Source organism: Lagopus muta, chromosome 3 (genome assembly GCF_023343835.1).
Source record: "Lagopus muta isolate bLagMut1 chromosome 3, bLagMut1 primary, whole genome shotgun sequence".
Lineage (NCBI taxonomy): Eukaryota > Metazoa > Chordata > Aves > Galliformes > Phasianidae > Lagopus > Lagopus muta.
The window spans coordinates 22,558,727-22,579,154 of NC_064435.1; the positions used below are offsets into that span (position 1 = coordinate 22,558,727).

The following is a 20,428-nucleotide window of genomic DNA, read 5'->3' on the forward strand; positions in this document are numbered from 1 at the left end:
TTCTCTGTTCATTTCATTCCCCCCCGCCCCCCTTCAATTAAATTACTTCCCAAACCTGATTTCCAATTAATTTTTCCTGAATTAGCTCCCCTTAATAATGCTTGCACAGTCAAGGAGTTAGAAGGATGAGTGATAATGAACTATCTTGTTTCCCTCTCATCAAATAGTCAGAAGGATGGAGAAATCTAGACATGTCTGTCACTAATCCCAGATCAGAGGGAAAAGAAGAACACACTGCTCACATCTGCTGCTGTCTTTCCTTGTGAAGCAATAAATAAGAATGTGTAAAGAGACGTAATAACGCAACCTAGAACTCCACCCTGCTCCTTTTCAGCCAGGAACATGAACAAATCTGTTTATGGGTTTGAAATACATCAATACCCACTTAGCCTCAGGAAAGGTATTTCCATCACGCCCATCTCTTACATTATTTTCTCGTATTTTGTATTATTCACTAAATGCATTATCTTGTTTTCCTTTACTTTGCAGCTTTTGCACTTTCAGATTATTGTTCTTCTCTTCTAGGGATTATAATTTTAAATCAGGGAGAGGCTGGAGCTGAAGAGGCCTGTGTTCAGTTTCCCAGACTTTGTATACTGCACTGGGCAAAACTGTAGCCCCTGCCCCCAAAGTCACCCATGAGATCTATCTTGCATGCATGTGAACTTATTAAGATTATTCAGGTGCTTGAAGTTACCCGTAAGGATGTATCTTGAGAGGGCTGCTATGATGACACTGCTAGGAACAGTGTCAGAGTAAAAAACTCATTTAATATTCGAGACAGGGATTGCCTTTGTATATATATATATACCTGTATGAATGTAAAAAATAATCAGAATTATGTGATTGTAACTGTGCTTCAGGGAATAAGCCTGTATCTAACTCCTCGAAAGGAGGGTGAAATCTAATGTGAGGATGGATGGCATTTCTTACTGCAGGATTTTTTCACCTTCTATTACACAGTGTATGAAGCAACTGGTGCAATCTGCTGTTGGACACGGGGTACTGGCTGAAAAGATCTTGAATCTCTTCTAATGACAGCTGCTTGGTACATGCTTTTCCCTGCATGGCATAGAGATGATACTATTTCTCTGTGCTTTGTTTTTCCAGTCTGTTTATGCTACACACTTTCTGGAGCAAGGGCTGCTTCAGTGGCATTTGGAACTTCACTGAAGTCTCTACAGTGCGACTGTATTAAAATAATAAAGAAATCACAAGCATGTTCACACACTAATTATTATGCAAAGTCGGGAGGGGGAGGGAAAAAAGTGTGAGATTTCTTTGAAAGGCTGCCAGCACAGGTACAGACACAAAAGGTGTTTGAAGTGGGAGCGCACTCTATCAGCCTGAAGGAATTACTGATATACCAGCTCCCCTTGTTCAGAAGCATGCTCTCAACTTATATTTTATGACATTTGTTTATTTTACTGAATTATTTTCCTTTTTTTTTTTTTTTTACTTTGTCTCCCAAGAGTCTCCTTTAGGTTTGCACTTTCTTTCAGTACTACTGGGAAGTTTTTGTTCATTTCAGCTGTCTTTTGTAGCTTTCTTTCTGCTATAGTCAAGAAAGTATGGACTGCTAATTAATGTAGACTTCAGCTTTTATTTCCTCTTCTTTTCAGTTAAAAGAGCTGAAAAGAAATATTCTGAAGTTTCCAAGAAGTGCTGCTTTTCAGGTCTTTCTGAAAAAAAGTGTTCAGGTTTGACCTTGACTTGTATGTCTTTCCATTCATGCAGCCTGGCAGCAAATTAATATATCCTAATAGTGCACATACTGGAGAAAAAGGTAGAGACACTGAAAGGAAGGCAGCCAGCACCTTGTGGCATCCATCCTTCTATGCAGTTTTGCTACCATTTCTGCTACTGTGTCGGAGACTGTTTTTTTTCACGTCTCAAGAAAGTTCATCTGGAGAGAACAGAAGACCTGAAAGCAGTAGGTTGGTAGGGCATGCTTGCTTTGTGTGCAGTGCTATACAGGTTTACTGTCAGAAGTCTGCATTAGTTGCCCTGAGTTTCTATGTGGTTTCAAACTAATTTGATGTAAGCCAAGAAAATTCAGTCTCTCTTCCTGAAGTGAAATTTCTCCTCTGAATAACACAAGCCAACATATAGCTAACAGCAGCATGCCACTTTGTACATGTTCCAAGAATGAAGCAGTGTTGGTGTCTGCAAGCCCTGGGTTCTTACCCAGTGTGCAACAGCCTTTTGCTCTTACAGTCTCTCACCATGGTGGCATGCAGCACCTCAGAAAAGCAGAGATGAACACACGTGCTCCAGGGACATAAAAACGTCAGTAACTCGTGACCTAGCCAAAGTTCTGGCAGCAGAACTTGCTAGTCAGATATGGTCTGGCAATGAAAGTTTTCCTGTAGATTACCAGAAGATTAGAGTGGCGATACCTTGGACATACCACAGAGAGGTTTTTGTTAAGCACTGACTGACTGTGTTCTGACTTGAATCTCTTCACAAACTGTGTGACCTGTGCTGCTGTTGATAGGGAGCAGAGAAAGGGCACCTGATGTAAAAACAGAGATTCAAGTAGCAGTTGGTTCACCTGTGTTAGCAGGCTTTTCACTCCTGTGTTTACAAGAAAGAAAAGGCATATAGATACCTAACATCAATTATCACATATTTGCATTAAATATGCATTAAATAATACTGCTCTAAATAACTTTCTTATGATGAAAGAATTCAATTATAAGCACTTTCACAGCAACTCTCAAGAGTTATTTGCTCTCCTGTTTATACGCTCCCTTCGAGTACTAAAAGACCGCAATGAGGTCTCCCTGGAACCTTCTCTTTTCCAAGCTAATCAAGCCCAGTTCCCTCAACCTTTTTCATAAGAGAAGTGTTCCAGTGATAAGAGAAGAGTTCCTGTCATTATCTTCATGGCCCTCCTCTGGACCCAACTTCTCTAGATCAGCTATAGTATTGTGAGATGGAGCTTTCTTGAAGCAGCAGATAGGAGACAGATGGACAGAAACTGAGCGGCAAAATCAGTTTTACCATCTCAACGTGCCTGAAAGTATGAGGATTTTGGTTTTGTTATTTTTGATGGGTTTAGAATGCAAACAGAAAAACACCTTATTCTGTACAAGGAGCCACTGAGACCCAGCTTTACCTGCGTGTTGTTCCAAGTTCAACTGCAAGACTTTGAACTGGCCAGTAAAGCCAACCAAAGATACTACAAAATTAATCACTCACATTCAAATATTCTACAACGGTGTCAATGTGCTACTATAAAAAAAAAAAAACAACCCTACATTCATGGCAATTATCTGCATAGTATAATGGAAAAGTTTGTCCCCATCTTCTGATTCCCTTTGCTAAATATTTAGAAGACAGCAAATTTTTACGCCAATTTCCAAATGTCTGAATGACCACATTGTGAGGGATTTGATACATGCTGAAAAATACTAAGAACTGGTGTAAAACAATGTATTACTTCTTAAATCATAGAACCATAGAATGGCCTGGGTTGAAAAGGACCTAAAAGATCATCTAGTTTTAACCCCCCTGACATGGGCAGGGTTGCAAACCACTAGACTGGGGTGCTCAGAAGAACGGGTAGAGTACTTCTTAGAATCTAGAAGAATCAGAAGAGAACAGTTCGATGGAGTTTAAGAATCAGCATTTAAAAATCATAGCAGGACAGGCTGATATAAAAATCAACGTAGCTCTCAGTGGTTGAATGTGTCGTAAAAAGCAGAGAAAAATGATGATTTCTACTGTGAGGGCTGTTACAAAAGTCACACCATGAAGTGGGAGAAATCACATTGCTGACCATCTGTAGCCACTTTTAGAGAGGATAAAAGAAAACTTTAGACTCTCTGACAGCTTTTCTGTAGGTATAAAATTCTCTTTTCTTTTCTTTTTTTTTTTCATTTTCAGGTGTGTTTTTTTTTTTTTTAATAAAACCACTTAGAAGCTAAAAAAGCAGGAAATTTTTTGCTCTTCCAACCTACAGAAAACAAAAATTAAAGATTGCAGTGAGACCCATTGGTTTAAAGTCTTAAGAAACACCATGACTGGAATTAGTTCAGTTCACTTGGCAAAATGCTTTTATCTAATAAATAAGTTGCTTTGGATAAAGACAGGTACTTGGAAGCCAAAATGTTTTTGCTAAACTTTCTTTCTGATTTGTTTCACATATGTGTTCTTAATGAATATCAGCTTCCAGCAAAAAGCCGGTTGAAATAACACCTATGCATTCAGGCAGCTGGTAAATATTTATTTAATATTTTTAACATGAAAGAAAGGAAAAACCAGACTGTAAGAATGTAAGTTAAGCTATGTAACAGCATGGATACGTAAATAGTGTGTGCTCCTGAAGAGCAAGAAGGACAAAATCTACTGCAAAATTATACGTAGTGACAAGTTAGTAAGTCTTTTTGTTTACAAGCCAATGACAACTGATTTTCTTCAGGAAAATAGCAGTATGTGCAAAACAAGGCAAAAAGTTTTAAAGCAAGGCTTCTTGCTGCTGCTTTAGTTGTAATCAACAATTCAAACTGATTGTGATCCTCTGGGAAGACTTTACTCCAACATGCAGCTCAGACAATGAAGTTTTTTGGGTGCTGTACTGTTCATCTTGCGTCAACAGCATGAACACCACAGCCCCTTTTCCTAGAAGCAGAGCCCTTCATTCGAGATGTTCAGTCTAAACAGAAGTCAAGCTGTGCCATCAGTCATCTGAGACTCAGTCCCAAGAGCTGTGCCTTCCCAAGATGTTTTTCCCCAGTCAGCAGTAACTCAGCTGGCACTGTGGGCTGGTCTAGGAGGAACACATGCTCCACTTCTCTTTCTTTGACGAGAGATTCCTTTGGTTAGTTCTGCGGTAATGAAAATTATAGGGAGGAATGATGAAAACTGAACTTTAGGCTGTTTTACATTCTTTCACTACTATTTAGCCTGATGGTTGTTGACTTCTCCCCTGCTGCTATATTTAGAAAGGGGTGTAGGAGGGAGATGAGCGTTAGTATTATGGGTTATGACACAAAAACATCAAAAGTAACTTGGTTCCCGTTTCTCTTTGGTATCCTCCGGAGAGCTCCAATGTTTACAGAAAGCTCCAGTTCCACCACAGCAGTTCAAGAGAATGGGCACCCGTTTGGACTGCAGGACCACGCAGAGCTGCACGAGGCGGGTGGCTGACTGGGACGTGAACCTTTTTCCTCCACAGGGCTTCATTTCCCACCACCAGATAAGCTGTGATTAACTGCCGTGCCTGGTGGAATTTCTGTTTCTTATACATCGGTGCTTGGTTCATTTTAGAATTAAAAGAAGAAGAAAAAAATATCCGAAGCTTCCTCTGCATTCAAAAAATCAACAAAAGATCCATGGGAAAAAAGAATTGCATAATGCCCCAGGAGAAATATAAATGAATTGAAGTCACCCCCTGCAGAGAACTTTGGGTCTGTTTATTTTAAACACACTATTACGGATTTTGTAATGTTTTTGTGGAAGTTTTTCATAAGCATTCCTACTTCCTCTCGCTGCAGGCCGGGCTGAGCTGCCAGGCTGGAGGAGCTCTTTGGCCCTGACCTCCAGCCATGAGAATGCACCTCAGCTCCAGCTCAACTGTGGCAGTTTTTAAGCTGCAACATGAATTAAAAAACTCAACAGTTCTGCAGGCTGTGCCATAAACACATCTGATACCAAATGTGAAAGCTTCGTATCTCCCAGGAATAATAAAAAGACAGAGGAGGAGCTCAGCGCTGCCCCTCTGCACCCTGTGAGGAGCTGCAGCCGCCATGAGTCCTCTTCTCAGCTCCTCTGCTCTGGGCTGCACAAAGCAAAGAGCTTCAGCTCCTGCTCATACACCTTGCCCTTCAGACCCTTCCCCATCTGTGTTGCCCTCCTTCAGAAGTTCTCTAATAGTTTCATGTTTACAATTCTATTTATACTGTGGCACCAATATTGCACACAGTACAGGAGACAGAGCCCCTCCCAAGCACAGCTCGCTCTCTCGCCCTTTCCTGTCGTTGCCCTCGCAGCCCCTCCTGGGGACAGCAAAAGGTGCATGGGGTCACCTCTGCAGATCCTCCACCCATTTTGCTGCTGTCATTCCTCTGTGAATCCAAGGGCCTTCAGCCAGCAGAAGCTGGCAGGGCCTGCAGCAGGCAGCACGGACCTGTGGCTGGGGTAGCTGTGTGCAAACGAGAGCCTCTCCGGCTATGACACCAACATCTGCCCACTCTCCTGCCTGCAGATTCTCTCTGGAGAACAAATTCAGCATGACGGCGACAACTCAAGAAAACAAAAAGCCTTGTAACATCCAGCGGAAAGCGTGTGCTGTCAGGATGGTTTCTCTTCCTGCCTTCTTACCATTCACCCCAAATTAATGTCTGGCTCCACGTGGCTGCTGCCTCCTCCCCAGTCCCTCACTAGAAACTAAGCTGAGATGCTGCAGACACACAGAGGGTTTCTGAGTGTTTCCATCCACACAGGAGACCATTCTGCACATCTGATGCACATGTGAAACTGCTTCACAGGGGTCAGGTCAGGAGACCATGTTTCCATTTCGAGCTACTCTGAGCCCAAGTTTTATCATTTGCTTGTTTTTAAAGCAAAAAATACACAACTCACTTGACTTCACAGGAGAAGAAAGCACTGCAGAGAATCCTTCATGCTGGCAGGGTTGGGTTACAGCTCCTCCACGTCCCACCCACGCCGCTGAACCCAGTGCCTGCTCACCAGGAGGAAATGAAATGCACATGTCAGCGGTCCCTCTCTCCCTTCCAGCTCCCAAGCAGAGCCGTTCTGCTACAGCCACAGAGATCCCAGGACCTGAGGATGTGCCAAGAGGAGGGACACTTGCTGTATCTTTTCTTGAACAAACTGTGTATCAAAACTGAACCAGAAGTTATGAAAAAGCAGTGCTCTGAAGGCTTGCAACGCTGCATTTTGACACCCAGGTTTAGAGCTGTATGATACATGGGCAAGAGCTTAAATGTAACAAAATTAACATCAAAGCTCAACAAAACTGGACAACAATATTGCAAGTTCCTTAAAGGAGATTATGCCAGTCTGATTAAGTGTTAAGTAAGTAACAAACATGACTGATTGCAAATTTAAAAGCAACCGCTATTTTTCTTCTGTTAGAACAAGAGTTTTCTTAATTTCCCTTCCCCCTCAGATTCCTTTTCCCTTCCCCTTATTTGCTTACTTGAGCAATGTTAAACGTACTGTCATAACTTTCCTCACACCTATAGTTTTAATAGTAACATTAACCTGAAGAATTCTTCCCTTACAAACATTTCCTGTATTCTATATGTTGCTTGAAAACAGCATCTGCCATTTAAGACAGCAGTCCATAATAATTTCAATGCACATTTCCAAGGGAAAAAGAATAACGTGTAGTCAAAGTCATGGGTATGCAATTCTTTTGTTAGCAGATCAGTTATTAACAAGATGGCAATTTTGATTGTAATTTCTGCAATTTCAATTAACTTTAATGCTCAGAGGAACAAACAACAACGACTGGACAGCCTGTAACCATGAGCTACAATTCACTTTGTAAGTTGGAAAGCAAAGGAACCAGGATGTCAACTTCTGAATTTATTTCTCCATGAATAAAACAAAGGTGAGAGATTCCTTTCAATGTGAGCTTTAGGCTACCGGCACTGGGCTTTGTTAGCGAAGAAGCTAAAAGGAATTAACCATTTATAGCCCAGAGAAAATCAAAGCAGAATGTCATTTTGGTAAACATTAAAGCCTGTCAATCCCCAGGAAGAACCATATCAGTCTGCTGAGGATTGGGGCTGAGTTGCCACAGCAGCCCCAATGGAGAAGAGCCAAGGCGCTTTGGGGAAACGCCACACCAGAGCCCCAGCCCCTGCTGAGAGCTGTGCATGTAGCACAGCACCCGCAGCCTGGCATGGGACCACAGCTGCCCAGCAACACCTTCTCGCAGCCAGAGCATTGCCAGAAATGCATCCAGGAAGGGGAGAACAAAAGGGAAGCAGAACTGGAGCCCAACCAACGCTAGGAAGTCTTGGTGTAAGAGAGGCACATTCATCTGCCCCTTTCTTCTGAATAGCATTGCGGGAAGATGGCTGTCTACATCAGTGAGTTTTTAGACTGATAAAAACTGAGTCAATGTTTATAACTGAGATTATAATGTAACAGAGAGGATAATGGATGTGCAGGAGAAAAAATGTATATATACATATGAGTGGTGAAACAGAGCTGAAACTTTACCGTTCCTTCTGCTTGTTAGCAGATGCAGGAGGAACCAGGCAAACGTAATATTTGACGGCCTGTGTAATTACAACAGATGTCTGCATTGGCTAAAGTGTCCTGGATGTTGGGTGTAGAAGAGGAATGTATAGATGAAAAAACAGCTTCTTAATATCAATTTGCTTACAGAAAAGGAGACATTTTATCTGGTGTTAAATATTTATGGGTATATTTCCAGCAATATTCATTGTAGCCTTAAAGGAAATTCAAATCTACTACCTTAAGCAAAGTGGGCTTCAAAAAACTGGATGTCAGACTGTACAAATAAAGTATTAGTTTAGGCATGGTAGACTTTATTTTGGCACTTTAACAAATGCTTTATTTTACAGCAGTGGCACAGCATTTGCCAGAAATTTTCTTTTCTTGGCACAGTTATTTCAAGCAGTTATTTTACTAATTGAATTTCACTAAATATTGCACAATAAGATATACCTGTTAAATTCTTACCCTGTTTTTACTTGTTGAACTTGTATGGCTTTGAAAAACTTGCCAGTAAGTATAAGTAATTTAAAAAGCAATATATTAAATATTTTAGCACAGGATAGCGTTTGTTTGTTTCTAAATGACCACTGAACTTGGGACAGCGACGAATACAAGTGACGCAACTCTTATCTGAAGAGCTAGCAGCTCTTATTTACAACACGTTGCCATTTCTGAGAAGCAGTTCAGCTTGACATCCTGAACATCTAACTGGAAATTTCAAAATCAAAAGGGCGGAGGTTAACAGAGCAGAAGACGAAGCCATTTGTCTGTGACAAAGCGTAATATAGGGAGGCAGACTATCGTCTTCTCCACATGTCCCTCTCTCCGACACCTATCTGCGATCTAAGCAACAGAGGCTTTTATCTTCTACTTGGAATATTTCTTTCTTCTCTTATGAAGATATTCCACTCGTCTCAACTCTTCTGCTGGAGTCCGAGCAGAATAAAACCAATGTCTCCAAAAGGCCAGGGAAAAAAAGAAACAACAAATCAAGAACTGATATACACAATAAATGGAACCGGGTGCTCCTTTGAGTTTTACAGTACTGAAAGCAACATTTGCAGGAAGAACAGGTCTGTGTCAATACTGCCATTAAATATAACACAAAGGCCAAATGACTCATAACTCGTGCACCAGATGTAACGCTTATACATTCCAGGCTTTCTCTGCCGCTTCAGCAATAAATCTGGTCTGAGGATCAGCCTTATCAACAGCCTTTTTGGTTTTGTTTCGGGTGGATTTTGAAGACCTACTCGACGAACGTGGTGACATTAAAACATAACCACTGCAGACACAGAACGGAAACCGTACAAAAGTATATCACAATGGAATTTTCAGTATTAGGCCACATGATTTATTCAGTAGTGTTTATGTTCCCAAATTACAATTACGTCTATCCATGTAAGACTACAAAAGTTACCATTAGAATCGTCTGTGCTTATAAAATACCAACATTTTCTTTTACTGTTATATACTCATTAACACCAGTCTGCGACAAGTTACATATAATCATAGGCACTTCAAAGGCTTTAAAAGACGTTTACAACTTAAATGCATTTTTAAAGAACAAAAATTTAAACCCCTACGTGTACCTTCAAATTGCAATTAACAAATACAGTGGCCATAGAAATCTGCAGCAACTTCTCAAAATACTGTTAGAGTCTTTGGGTTTGCTTAGGTTTGTCAGTAGCTTACTTCAAATCTTCCTTACAGGAGATTTTAGTAAGAATACGACTATACAGTTTGTAATAATCATCCAATTTTACACATTAATTTGCTGTTACAAATCTCACTGAAGCTACAGGTACGCTGAGAAACAATGCAAAGTGTAAAATTGATATTCCGACACTTAAATTTATACAAAGTGGAGGTTAGAGTTTACATAGCTGAAAAATTACATTTACACTAAAAGTTACTGTTATCTGAATTATCTGAAGACAAATTGCACCATGACAACTACAAAAAGGCTTTTTTTTTTTTTTGAAACAGATAAATTAATGAAATAAAAACTAACTCGTAAGATCAATCTGAGACATGCTGACAAAAATTAAACAACTTTCATTGACTCATAGGATAAAACAATCATTTTCATTATTTTATATTTATGCATAAAGTTTTAAAAATGATTCGGTGAACATCAATGGTTTTTATAAAATAATGCTTTGCCACTGTTATTCACAGAACACTGCAAATGTTAAGTTTTAATTTTACATTTTTAAAGGAATACGTGAAAAGTTTTAAATACAATGGGATTTTATCATAAAGGTGCCGTGATGGCTCTTTAATGAAAAAAAAAAAAAAAAAAAAAAAAAGATCTTCATTATTCTATGCAAAAGCTTTATTTAAAAAAGTTCAGTGATCTCATAAATAGAGACACTAAATAGGAATTTTATGCATAAAACTCCTTAGTGGGTGCCTTCTGATAGGCAGCACTAGATGGTTTACGTTCACCAAGGTCGTAACTGCCTTCATCCTTCTTTCTCATGCGATATACCAGCAGCAGGATGAGGAAGATTGCAAACAGAAAACCAATAACTCCGCCAGCAATAACAGCTGTAAGCAAAGAAAAAGAAATTCATAATGTGCCGGAAGAATGGGTCTGGAACCACCTCTCTTTTTCATCTTGCACAACGAGCACGCCATTACTTTCAAACTGCGTAAAAGGGCTCTCATTCTGCGACTGCCTTTGAGCATGAGCAGCCTGATATACATTCTGAGAAAGCCTGTTTATTTGAATGAAGGGAATCACTTAGGAGTGCATTTCACCTGCAAGCAAGTGATCCGGCAACCCCCCGTTCTAAATAAATTATCAAAACTTGACTAATAAAACTGTTAATACTGCCAGAACATAAAGCTGTGTTCATTTTTAATACTAACATTTAAAAGCTTGTCAAACTGATTCTCAAGCAGTTGACGTTTTCAGCCTTAAAAGAACTACTTTGTCGCACCAGCTAAGAAATGCGTTATCCCATTTCTCCACATGCTCACTCAGTCACTCCTAACTGAATTCCCTACTGATGAGTAATAGGAGAGAACATTTCATGGAGCTGTGGCAGAGACACTACATTCACCACGTACATGCTAGAGTGTAGAAAGTAACAACTCCAGCTGGACTAGAAGAGCAAACCGCGTGTTTCTGCTGAGGTGCACATTAATGGTGTTCCGCATTTCGGCGCTCTGGGGGAGATGAAGTCCAAAACTGTGAGACTTAACACTCCCACCCATGGCTCCCAACAACCCCTCCTGGGACAGAGGGAAAAGGTATACTTGTAAAGTCTTAAGCCATTAAAAAAGAAAGGAAAGAAGAAAAAATCACATGAATCACATGTAGAAAAGCCACTGGAAAAAAATCGGAAGCCAGCCTTTTCCTCCTTGGCTCATAAACAGATATGGGCCCCTTACATCCCAATGATGGTGCTCACCCATCCCTGATGTGAGCTCCTCTCTATCTGTACCAGACCACGCTGTGCTCCTAGGAGAGTGGGTGTGAAATACTTTTCTGCACTACAAGCATCAACCCTTTTCTGAGCTGTGGAAGCTCCAGACACTCAGTAGGGAGTATTCAATTTGTGAGTGTCAAATCAATTAGCAACAGCTTTTGGTATTAAAGAAGATGCCAGTCTGAGTCTCATCAAATCAACCACTGTCTACTTCCCTACAGAAGTGTCAGGAACCCATTTGATGAAAACACAGATGTTGAGTTTATGCTATTTGATACGAACGCCTTTTATGTTCTTTGTTTTTGTCTTTTTTTCCTGGTGAGGTGGTGGACCTTGGCAAACTACCCTTACCTGCCAGAACTTCTGTCCTCTGGAAGAGGTTTTCTGAATGCTTTTCAGTGAACACATCAGTGTCATCCCCTGGCTCGTTGCTCTTTTTCTTGGAATCCACCTCGGGTCTTTCCTCTTTATCGATTTCTTCAGGTGACTGTGGCACAGAAAGAGAAACAGCCCTCACAGACAGGATCACCACAGATCTGCATTGTCACTGCCAGCCACAAGCAGCCACAGAACTGTGGCAGCCCCACAGGTGTGCTCCACAGGATTGACAGTCACAACACGTGGGATGCTTTCTGACCACAGAAAGCTGCCCTAGATACTGAAAATGGAACTAATCCTCATCATGATGGAACGAAAATCACTGTCCAAAATTGTAAGAGATCCCAAAAACATATATTTAGCAATTAGCTGGTAAACACTGCCTGTGTATATAGGAATTACAGCCTCTGACTGAAATATCAATTCTGAAATTAACACATAAGATATGCTATATTCAGAACACCGCTGAGGATAACTGAGAAAATATCACCTGTAGTGGCAGAAGAAAACATTGAAACGCTAAACGGAACCTAGGAAGTATTCAAACTACTGTCAAATCAAACAAGATTTTCCTTTCAGAAAGGAAGACTTTTGAATAACTCTTTGAAAGATGTAAAAAAGGTATGGTTCAGATTTAAACGTATTATAAGAAATTGTTTTCTGTATTAAAAAAATACGTTTTACATGTTTCTCTTCTTTCATCAGAAATCCAGACGTCATTACACAGACTTTCTAACAGAAACTGAACAGCTCTGTATCCATTTAAACAGCTGCAGTAACATTTAATAAAAAATTTACAGATCTTTTTTTGCAATTCACATATAACAGCAAGCCAATAATGGGGTACAGCAGAACTATTAGGAACAGTGTTGTTCTCTACCCACGCACCTTTGTTTGTGCAGGCATCTTGGTCTGCATTTTCACTGTGGTGGTCTCAGCTCTAGATGCATCACTAGCTGTTGGTAACTTTGGAACTATTCTGGATGTTGTTGTCACTGTGCTATCCTCATCTTCCTCAGCACCTGCAGACAAAACAGATGACATTTCACTGGCTTTGCAATAGGTCTGGAAAATTTTCACTTTTTGTTACAACACTGAGGTTAGGGTGCTTGTATGGCCCACCCTTGGCAAATGGTGAAAACAATGCTTGTTAAAACAAAAACACGAGCCCTAAATCACAAGGGGGATGTTCATCCCAACTGATCCCATTAGAGAGGAATGGTAATCCATCAGCTGGATTAAACAGTGATTGGGAAATTACAGAGATATTTTTGAAACAGAAGGAGCAGGCCTGAAAAGAAGAATGAAAAAAGCACAAATGCCTGTAACAGGGGATGGACTCTGGAGTGGAAGTGGAGCCATCAGAGCCAGTTATGACTCTGCCTGATGTGGCCCTGTGTTCCAGCAGCCACCTCCAGCTCTCCCATGGCCACCGTGGGGAGCAGCACCTTGGAGACACAGCAAGGGTCTATGGGTAGGGATCCTGCGTGCCCAGACGAGGGGGGTTGCACACTTCTGGGTCTGCAAGGGAGATGTGAGCGTGCACCCAAGTCTGTATGTGCATGTGGGACACAGTGGGATCAGCTGCAGAACGGGTTGGAAATCTGCAGCTGCATAGTACTGCTTTGCAAGTGGCTGATACTGTGCTTATCAGTCGTATGGCTGATACTAATCCGCAGTCTATAGTTCAATGATTGCCAGTTAATTACATGCTATAAATCAGGCAGTACACCTCTTCAGTGCTGATCTGACTTATGCTACACAAACTGCACAGTTTTTCCCTGTGACAAACTGTTTCAATAACAGCAACAAAAATCACTTCTCCAGAGCAAACCCATTAGACCCTTGAGTATAAAAAACCAAGCAGCTTCCATCTACAGCAATACTGCTACTTCATATTTCAGTCACTAGGAATTCACGTATCTTTAAACCTCACATAATTCAAAAGCCCTTTTCTTTTTAAATGCAGGCTAAGAGGACAAAAAAAAATCCCTGAAGAAGACTTTACATTTCATTTCCTCCACATTCAAAGCTCTGCTGGAGTACGAAGGCTCCTTTATAATACGATAATGGATATGTCTAATAAATATCCTTTAGTGATACTGGAAGGGAGAAGACTCAGACAATAGACTAAATTATTGCGAGGTCTGAGAGATGAAAATAGTAGATCAATCCACTTCTCAAGAATCTCAATATGTGTTCTGCTCATTACAGACACCAGTTGCCCAAATAACTACTGGCTAATATGTCTAGCAAATGTTCTTAGAAGTAATTCCTAACAAAGAGAAATACATCTTACAACAGAACAATATGACTCAGTCATTCCAAACTGGCTTTTATCTTACTTTTCTAGAGAGAGAAAACAAGCTGAAAGATGAAGCACAAAAACAAGCTTTGAACTCATGATCAAGAATTACATACATCTGGCTTTGAAAGAAAGGGTATTAACAAGGCAATAACTATGACAACTCCTGTATGACAGAAAGGAAAAATTGAAATAATTAAAAAAGCAGCATATGAAAACTGCCAGCATAGAATAATACTGGAGAACCATCCAGAGATACCAAAATCACAATGCAACTGCTCAAGAAAGACGCCACAACAAGAACCAAGCGCTTTCCAAAGATACGACTCGAAGATTGAAAAACAAAAAAAAGAAAAAGAAAACCAACAAAAAAACCCCATCCTGCTGCAAAACACAGGTGAGGAAAGATATCCAACAGGAACATTTTTCTGCCTTTGCTTTACCTTTCAAAGTTTTTTGCAAATTACACAAGACATTCACAGTCACGGAAATTAAAACCTGATGATCAGATTAGAGATCTGATAAAGCAGACTTTGAGAGCATAAGAACTTCATTTTTTTTTCCTCTTTCTGTGAAATGACAAATCTAATTTAATCCAAACTGTTCCTGCAAATCCTTAAATGCCACCTTTGCTTCAGGAAATAGTAGTGCCCGCCTGATAAAACAGTGAAACTTACAGGTCTGAGCCTCTCTGGTTATGGAGGATGCAGGTCTTGGGTATTTCAACAGCTGGTTGACTAATCTAACCTCTGGACCGGCCTCTAGACTTGCACTACAGACCTCCTCTGTCTGGTCTCAGAGTAGTCCCTGACAGTCCCCAAACTACTGAAGCTCCTGTCCTCTAAGTCTGACTCAGGTACTGTTTCAGACACATCCCGCAGCTCATGCCTTGCAATTAGTTTTATCCAGACAGGCCTGTGCTTGGCGTGTAGCAGGCCTACACAAGAGTAGGTACTTCCCTTCCTAAACAGTCAGTAACATTATTAGAATTTCCTGTAAACAGGCTTGAGAGATCAAAAAAGCATTCTCCAGAACACAGGAGCAGACTTTTAGACAGCATCATGTTCTCTAAATGTTAAAAACAAAAACAAAACAAAAAACAACCACCAAAAAAACACAACAAACACCCTCCCTCCACACAGCCAACTAGGAAACAAAAATCTTACAGTGTTAGGAATGTAGCTTCCAAATAGATTGTTAAGAAAAAGACTAGGAAATGTAAGAGTTCACATTTTCCTCTCAAAAATCACTATCTCTTTAGAAGGTTTCTGGAACTGGTCAGCTTAGAGATAGTGCTGGGCATTCATTGCTTTAAGACTCTACAAGTGGATACAGCCTTCTTAGTGAGAGCACCACAAGAACTCCGCAGTAATTAAATCCATATCCATATCGAGGGCAAAGAATTGACATCTCTCTGCCATCACAATGTCTTTTATCCATTGCAATTTCTTCAGGACTCCCAACTGTCATCTTCACTGTGATCACAGTAGCTCTAGATCGTGCTGTAGTATTGGAAATATCTAACAGTCCATAGCGATGTGCCTATTAGCTGCACCATGAATAACAGCAGCACAGATAGATGCTCCTTCACACTCCTGTTGCTTGAGGAAACATGCCAGCAAATTAAGCCTGTGTCAGCTTAAGTTACTGTATAAGCCCATGGCAGTTAGCACTCTTAATTTGCCAAGTAGCCAGTGATTAACTCTTCCTACCAAACACAGCCATTTCACACTATCTTTTGGCATCATGTTTGTTTGCTGTTGCACAACTTCCTCTAGAAGTACTGCCACCACAAGCAAGCCTGGCAAAAGGCAGGTACACACAGACCCAGCATCTATCTCACATCTTCCGTCTCTATCATCAGTGTGGCACACACCTGACTGAAACACTTTCAGCTGCTTTATCTCACTCCTATTTACACAAAAAACTTCTAGCCCAACTCTTCAACACAGTGTTATACAATCAGGGATGACACCATGACCATATTAATGCTCTATCAGGGAACTGCAGCTGAAGTAAATGGAGACTGTGCATGAATGTCCTGTCTCTGTTAATTCTCACAGGAGGAAGGAAAAATATCATAACGCCAAACTTGAAGAAAGAATAGAAGGAAGAGTCTTAACTATACTGGAATAAAGATTGTGTCTAGTACAATAAAAGCATACTCGTAAACAAGACATATCAAAGTAGCTTTTTGTGCTAAAGGTCTTGGAGGAGCAGGCAGTCAGTGTTGTGAAGCATGCCCAAGGCTGGTGTAGCAAGGGGATGGAAGAAGCCCTGGCTCCAACCCAACCCAAAAAGCACATGAAGTGGGAACTCAGGAAGTGGGGAAATTAGTACTTGCTGCATTCTTTGCACCCAGAGAGAAAAAACACACTGGAGACAGGATGCCACTCTCCTGGGGTGCATTGTCACACAGGGCAGGGGCACTGAGAATTACTAGGCAGGGAGAGGAGAAGAAGGGGAAGCAGAAATCTGCACCAGATTCTGACATGGATTGCATAGACTTGTGTATCAAGAGTAACTTCAAGAAGACACAGGATTCAAATTGATACTTTTCCAAAGAACTTGTAGATAAACCTAGTAGAGACCATGCCCTTCCTGCACATAATGATACTCTTGCAGCAAGACCAGGGTTTGGTTAAGATCCTTCATGCCAGAGCTGAAAACAGAAGTAGTTACTAACATTTCAAGTTGTGCCTAAGCAGGAAATCTTTGAAACTAATAAAGAGCATCCAAAGGAGGGCAAGAAAGACGTATGAAGCAGCAGCTGAGGTCCCTGGGTTTGTGCAGAGCAGAGGAGCTGAGGGGAGGCCTGATGGCGGCTGCAGCTCCTCACAGGGAGCGGAGGGGCAGCGCTGAGCTCTGCTCCGTGTGACAGCGACAGGGCCCGAGGGAACGGCATGGAGCTGCGTCAGGGGAGGGGCGGGTGGCGGTCAGGGACAGGGGCTGCAGCGGAGGGCGGCGGGCACGGAACGGGCTGCACGGGGCAGTGGGCACGGCCCCATGCCGGAGTTCAGGGAGCGGTTGGGCAGCGCTCAGACACGGGGTTGGAATTTGGGGTGGTCTTGCATAGAGCAGGAAACTGCACTTGATTATCACTGTGGGTCCCTTCCAACGTGGGATGTTTTGTGGGATAAAAATTGCTTTATCTGAAGCTGTACAATAAAAAGAATTCTAGAAGAGTCCTCTCAGATTAAGGGACTAGAAGAAGGAAACAATACACTCTATAATTCACCACAGATTTCCTGCTGTCAATACGTGACCATAAGGATGCAGGCATGGCTCCATCAAAAACTGTTGACCAAAATATTCCGACAGAACAGTTGGGTAAATTAATATGAAAGTATGTAAAGAATAAAGAGGCTACGAAACAAATCCAAAATGAAAAAAAGAAAAAGAAAAAAAAAAAGCAGAAAACCATCACCCTTTTCAGTCTCTTTAGAAAAAGCCCTCAGCCAATTTTCAGTTGAAATGTGTCATGCTTACACTGACATTTGTCCACATTAATGCTGCTTGCAAACCTGCAAGGGCAGTAACAGTGGTGCTGACAATTTCTGTTTATCTCCATAGGCCTGGTGGCAGCTAATAATTTTCATACCAAAGAAAGGAGTCAGCATGTTGTCATCTTGGATCTGTTTGCTTAGAGTAGAATTACATAGAATGAAAACCACTTGAGTAGGAAGTCTCTTGCAGCTAGGAACATTACATCACTGAGTATCAAGTAGAGAGAGACACATTTAACATAGTATGAGGAAAATTCATCACTGCTACGACCAGAGGACTCTTTGTACCTTATGTAGGCTGTGAGGATGAGAAAGAGGAAAGGGGGGGTGCTGATTTGCTTCGCTTTTGAGATTATTATTTTTTTCATAAGTAAATAAAACTAGGTTGTGCATTGCTCAGAAAAGTGTTTGAACCTAAGACTTCTTTCTTTGTTCAAAATAATCAGCTTTTAGTACTGCCACGTGAAATTTCTGGAGGGGCATCTGAGACAGTCTCAGGCTACAGTGAGACTCTTTTTTTAATTTACTTTCTCTTAGGAAAGAGGAAGCGACTGCCAAAGGCTGCATGAAGTACTCAGATTTCTTGGTATGAGTTATACACTCCATCTTCTATCCATGACTCAAGGCTGAACACAGGAAAAGGCAGAAGAGAAAGTAAAGTATTGCTGTGGGTGAGGTCTAGTGGTACGTTGTGTTTCTGTCCTTTGGGCTCCACTTCTGCCATTGAGATGGGTTAAGGAAGTCTGAAGTGTGCTCTTGTATAATTCCTACATCTTCAAAAGAAGGACTGCATTTTGAATCATCCATGTTAGAAACAGCTCAAACAAACAGCTCAAACAGCCACAGAGGGATGAAAACAAAAGAAGAGACCATTCTCCATACCACAGTTCATGGTCAACCTAACTCCTTTTCTGAGGCTTACAAAATAACCAGCACCCGAAGACATGACAGAATGAGGTGTTGAATGAAAGTGCAACTTTCTCAGAGATCAGAATTTCATTAGATGGTCCCTGGAACTGTGAGAAACCATTGAATAAATTCTTTCTTTTCTTTTTTTTTTCCCTCAAATTAAACCTGAAATTTTTCATCAGAGAAGTCTGCACAGGTCTGTTTTAATACCTGTGATTATGGTGAAACACCAAATCCATCCCATAAAAGGCTTAAAAAATAACCCACAGATTATCACTCAGTTGCAAGTGGCCAATAGGCCTGAATTTGTCTGACACCAAAAATAAAACCTCCGATGACTTCATTTTAATGTATCTTCGAACCTCCAAAGAAAAGGAAAAGCAAAAATCTACCTGAAAAAGCTGTGGGTTACAACATAACAAAGACAAGGTGCTACAACAGAAGAGCTCAACCTTTCAAAATTCACAGAGGTACCTATAAACATCACAAGACAGATTACAAGACGTGCAGCAACAAACAAGCAAGTAACACTCGGTAAATAATGGAGACTTCCACAACAGCTCAGCAAATACTGACAGCAGTAAGGAAATGCCTCTTTCAGAGCTGGCACACAATCCTGCATTTTACTGCCTGGAGTCTCCCAGTTAGTCTGAAAGACATTCTACAATGAGGGTTTTCTAAAAGAAATGATTAATGAGGTTTCACTGTCAGTTCTTTGAAAAATGATGAGCTAGCTACATGCATCTAATGAGTGTTTAAGTCTGAGAATTCAGTATGTTATGTTTATGAATTTATTTAGCTTCTATGTGGATGTAATTACCTCAGAGAAAACTGTCATGTATTTGGCAGTTTCCACACTTCTAAATTTAAAAGAAAAACAACAAAAAAAAATACACGGACACTATGTTTACATGAACCTGAAAGCATGAGAGAAAATGAGGTTGCTCCTGCTATGATTTCACACAGACTGCTAAATTAGCATTATGCCAAGGGAGAAGTAAGTTTTCTCTAATCCTAACTTCTAAACTCCAGAGAGATCTAAAAAAAAAAAAGAGAGGGAGAGCAAAGAAAAAATAAAACAGAGTAGGGAGAAGTGAAATGATGCAACTAAGGAGCAAGAGCAGAAGGTTAATATTTAAAACCCAGGCCTCGGGGTTGCTCAGTGCTCTGTAAATAGAGTGCTGATCATACTCACAGGAAAACTGCACAGCTTTCCACAAATGGCTGTATTGCTTCTTACACATTGTAAAATCAAATTGTGACATGCTGTCTCACCTGAACCCGACCCAGAAGAATAATCATCATCGTCGATGGGATAGACGCCCGATGCCTCTTCCACAGAGCTGTTGTCCAGGTATAAATCTTTATCAGAGGTCAAATCTGCTCTCTGGAAAACAAATAAGAGTGAATGGTTAGAAAGATAACAGTTCCTCAACACAGCCAGCTCTTAATCTTCTCTCTTATTTCCAACGTTGATGTTGGTGTACTGAACAGTTTATGCAACACGTTTGTTGAAGATGTTAAAAAAAAATTGTAAAAATTATAGCATAAAAAATATCCAAGGCTGCCCAATGAAAACCAAGGAACCACTCAATCTGTGAGAAGCAAGTCTCCTTCAGCTCACACTTCATCTCATTAAATGCATGAATGAATAAACAGGATTTGCA

The 20,428-nt window shown here is 40.8% G+C and overlaps 1 protein-coding gene across 1 annotated transcript in view; it reads right to left on the bottom strand.

The window, feature by feature from the left end:
* Positions 1 to 8,513: 8,513 nt before the first annotated feature.
* Positions 8,514 to 20,428, bottom strand: part of SDC2 (syndecan 2) — a 57,064-nt gene continuing 45,149 nt past the window's right edge. The window contains exons 2-5 of the mRNA XM_048940036.1: positions 20,037 to 20,148; positions 12,930 to 13,063; positions 12,015 to 12,150; positions 8,514 to 10,776 (exon numbers count right to left, since the gene is read on the bottom strand). Of these exons, the coding sequence (XP_048795993.1) occupies positions 10,613 to 10,776; positions 12,015 to 12,150; positions 12,930 to 13,063; positions 20,037 to 20,148 (546 nt within the window). The 3' untranslated portion in view covers positions 8,514 to 10,612. The remainder of the gene's footprint in view (positions 10,777 to 12,014; positions 12,151 to 12,929; positions 13,064 to 20,036; positions 20,149 to 20,428) is intronic.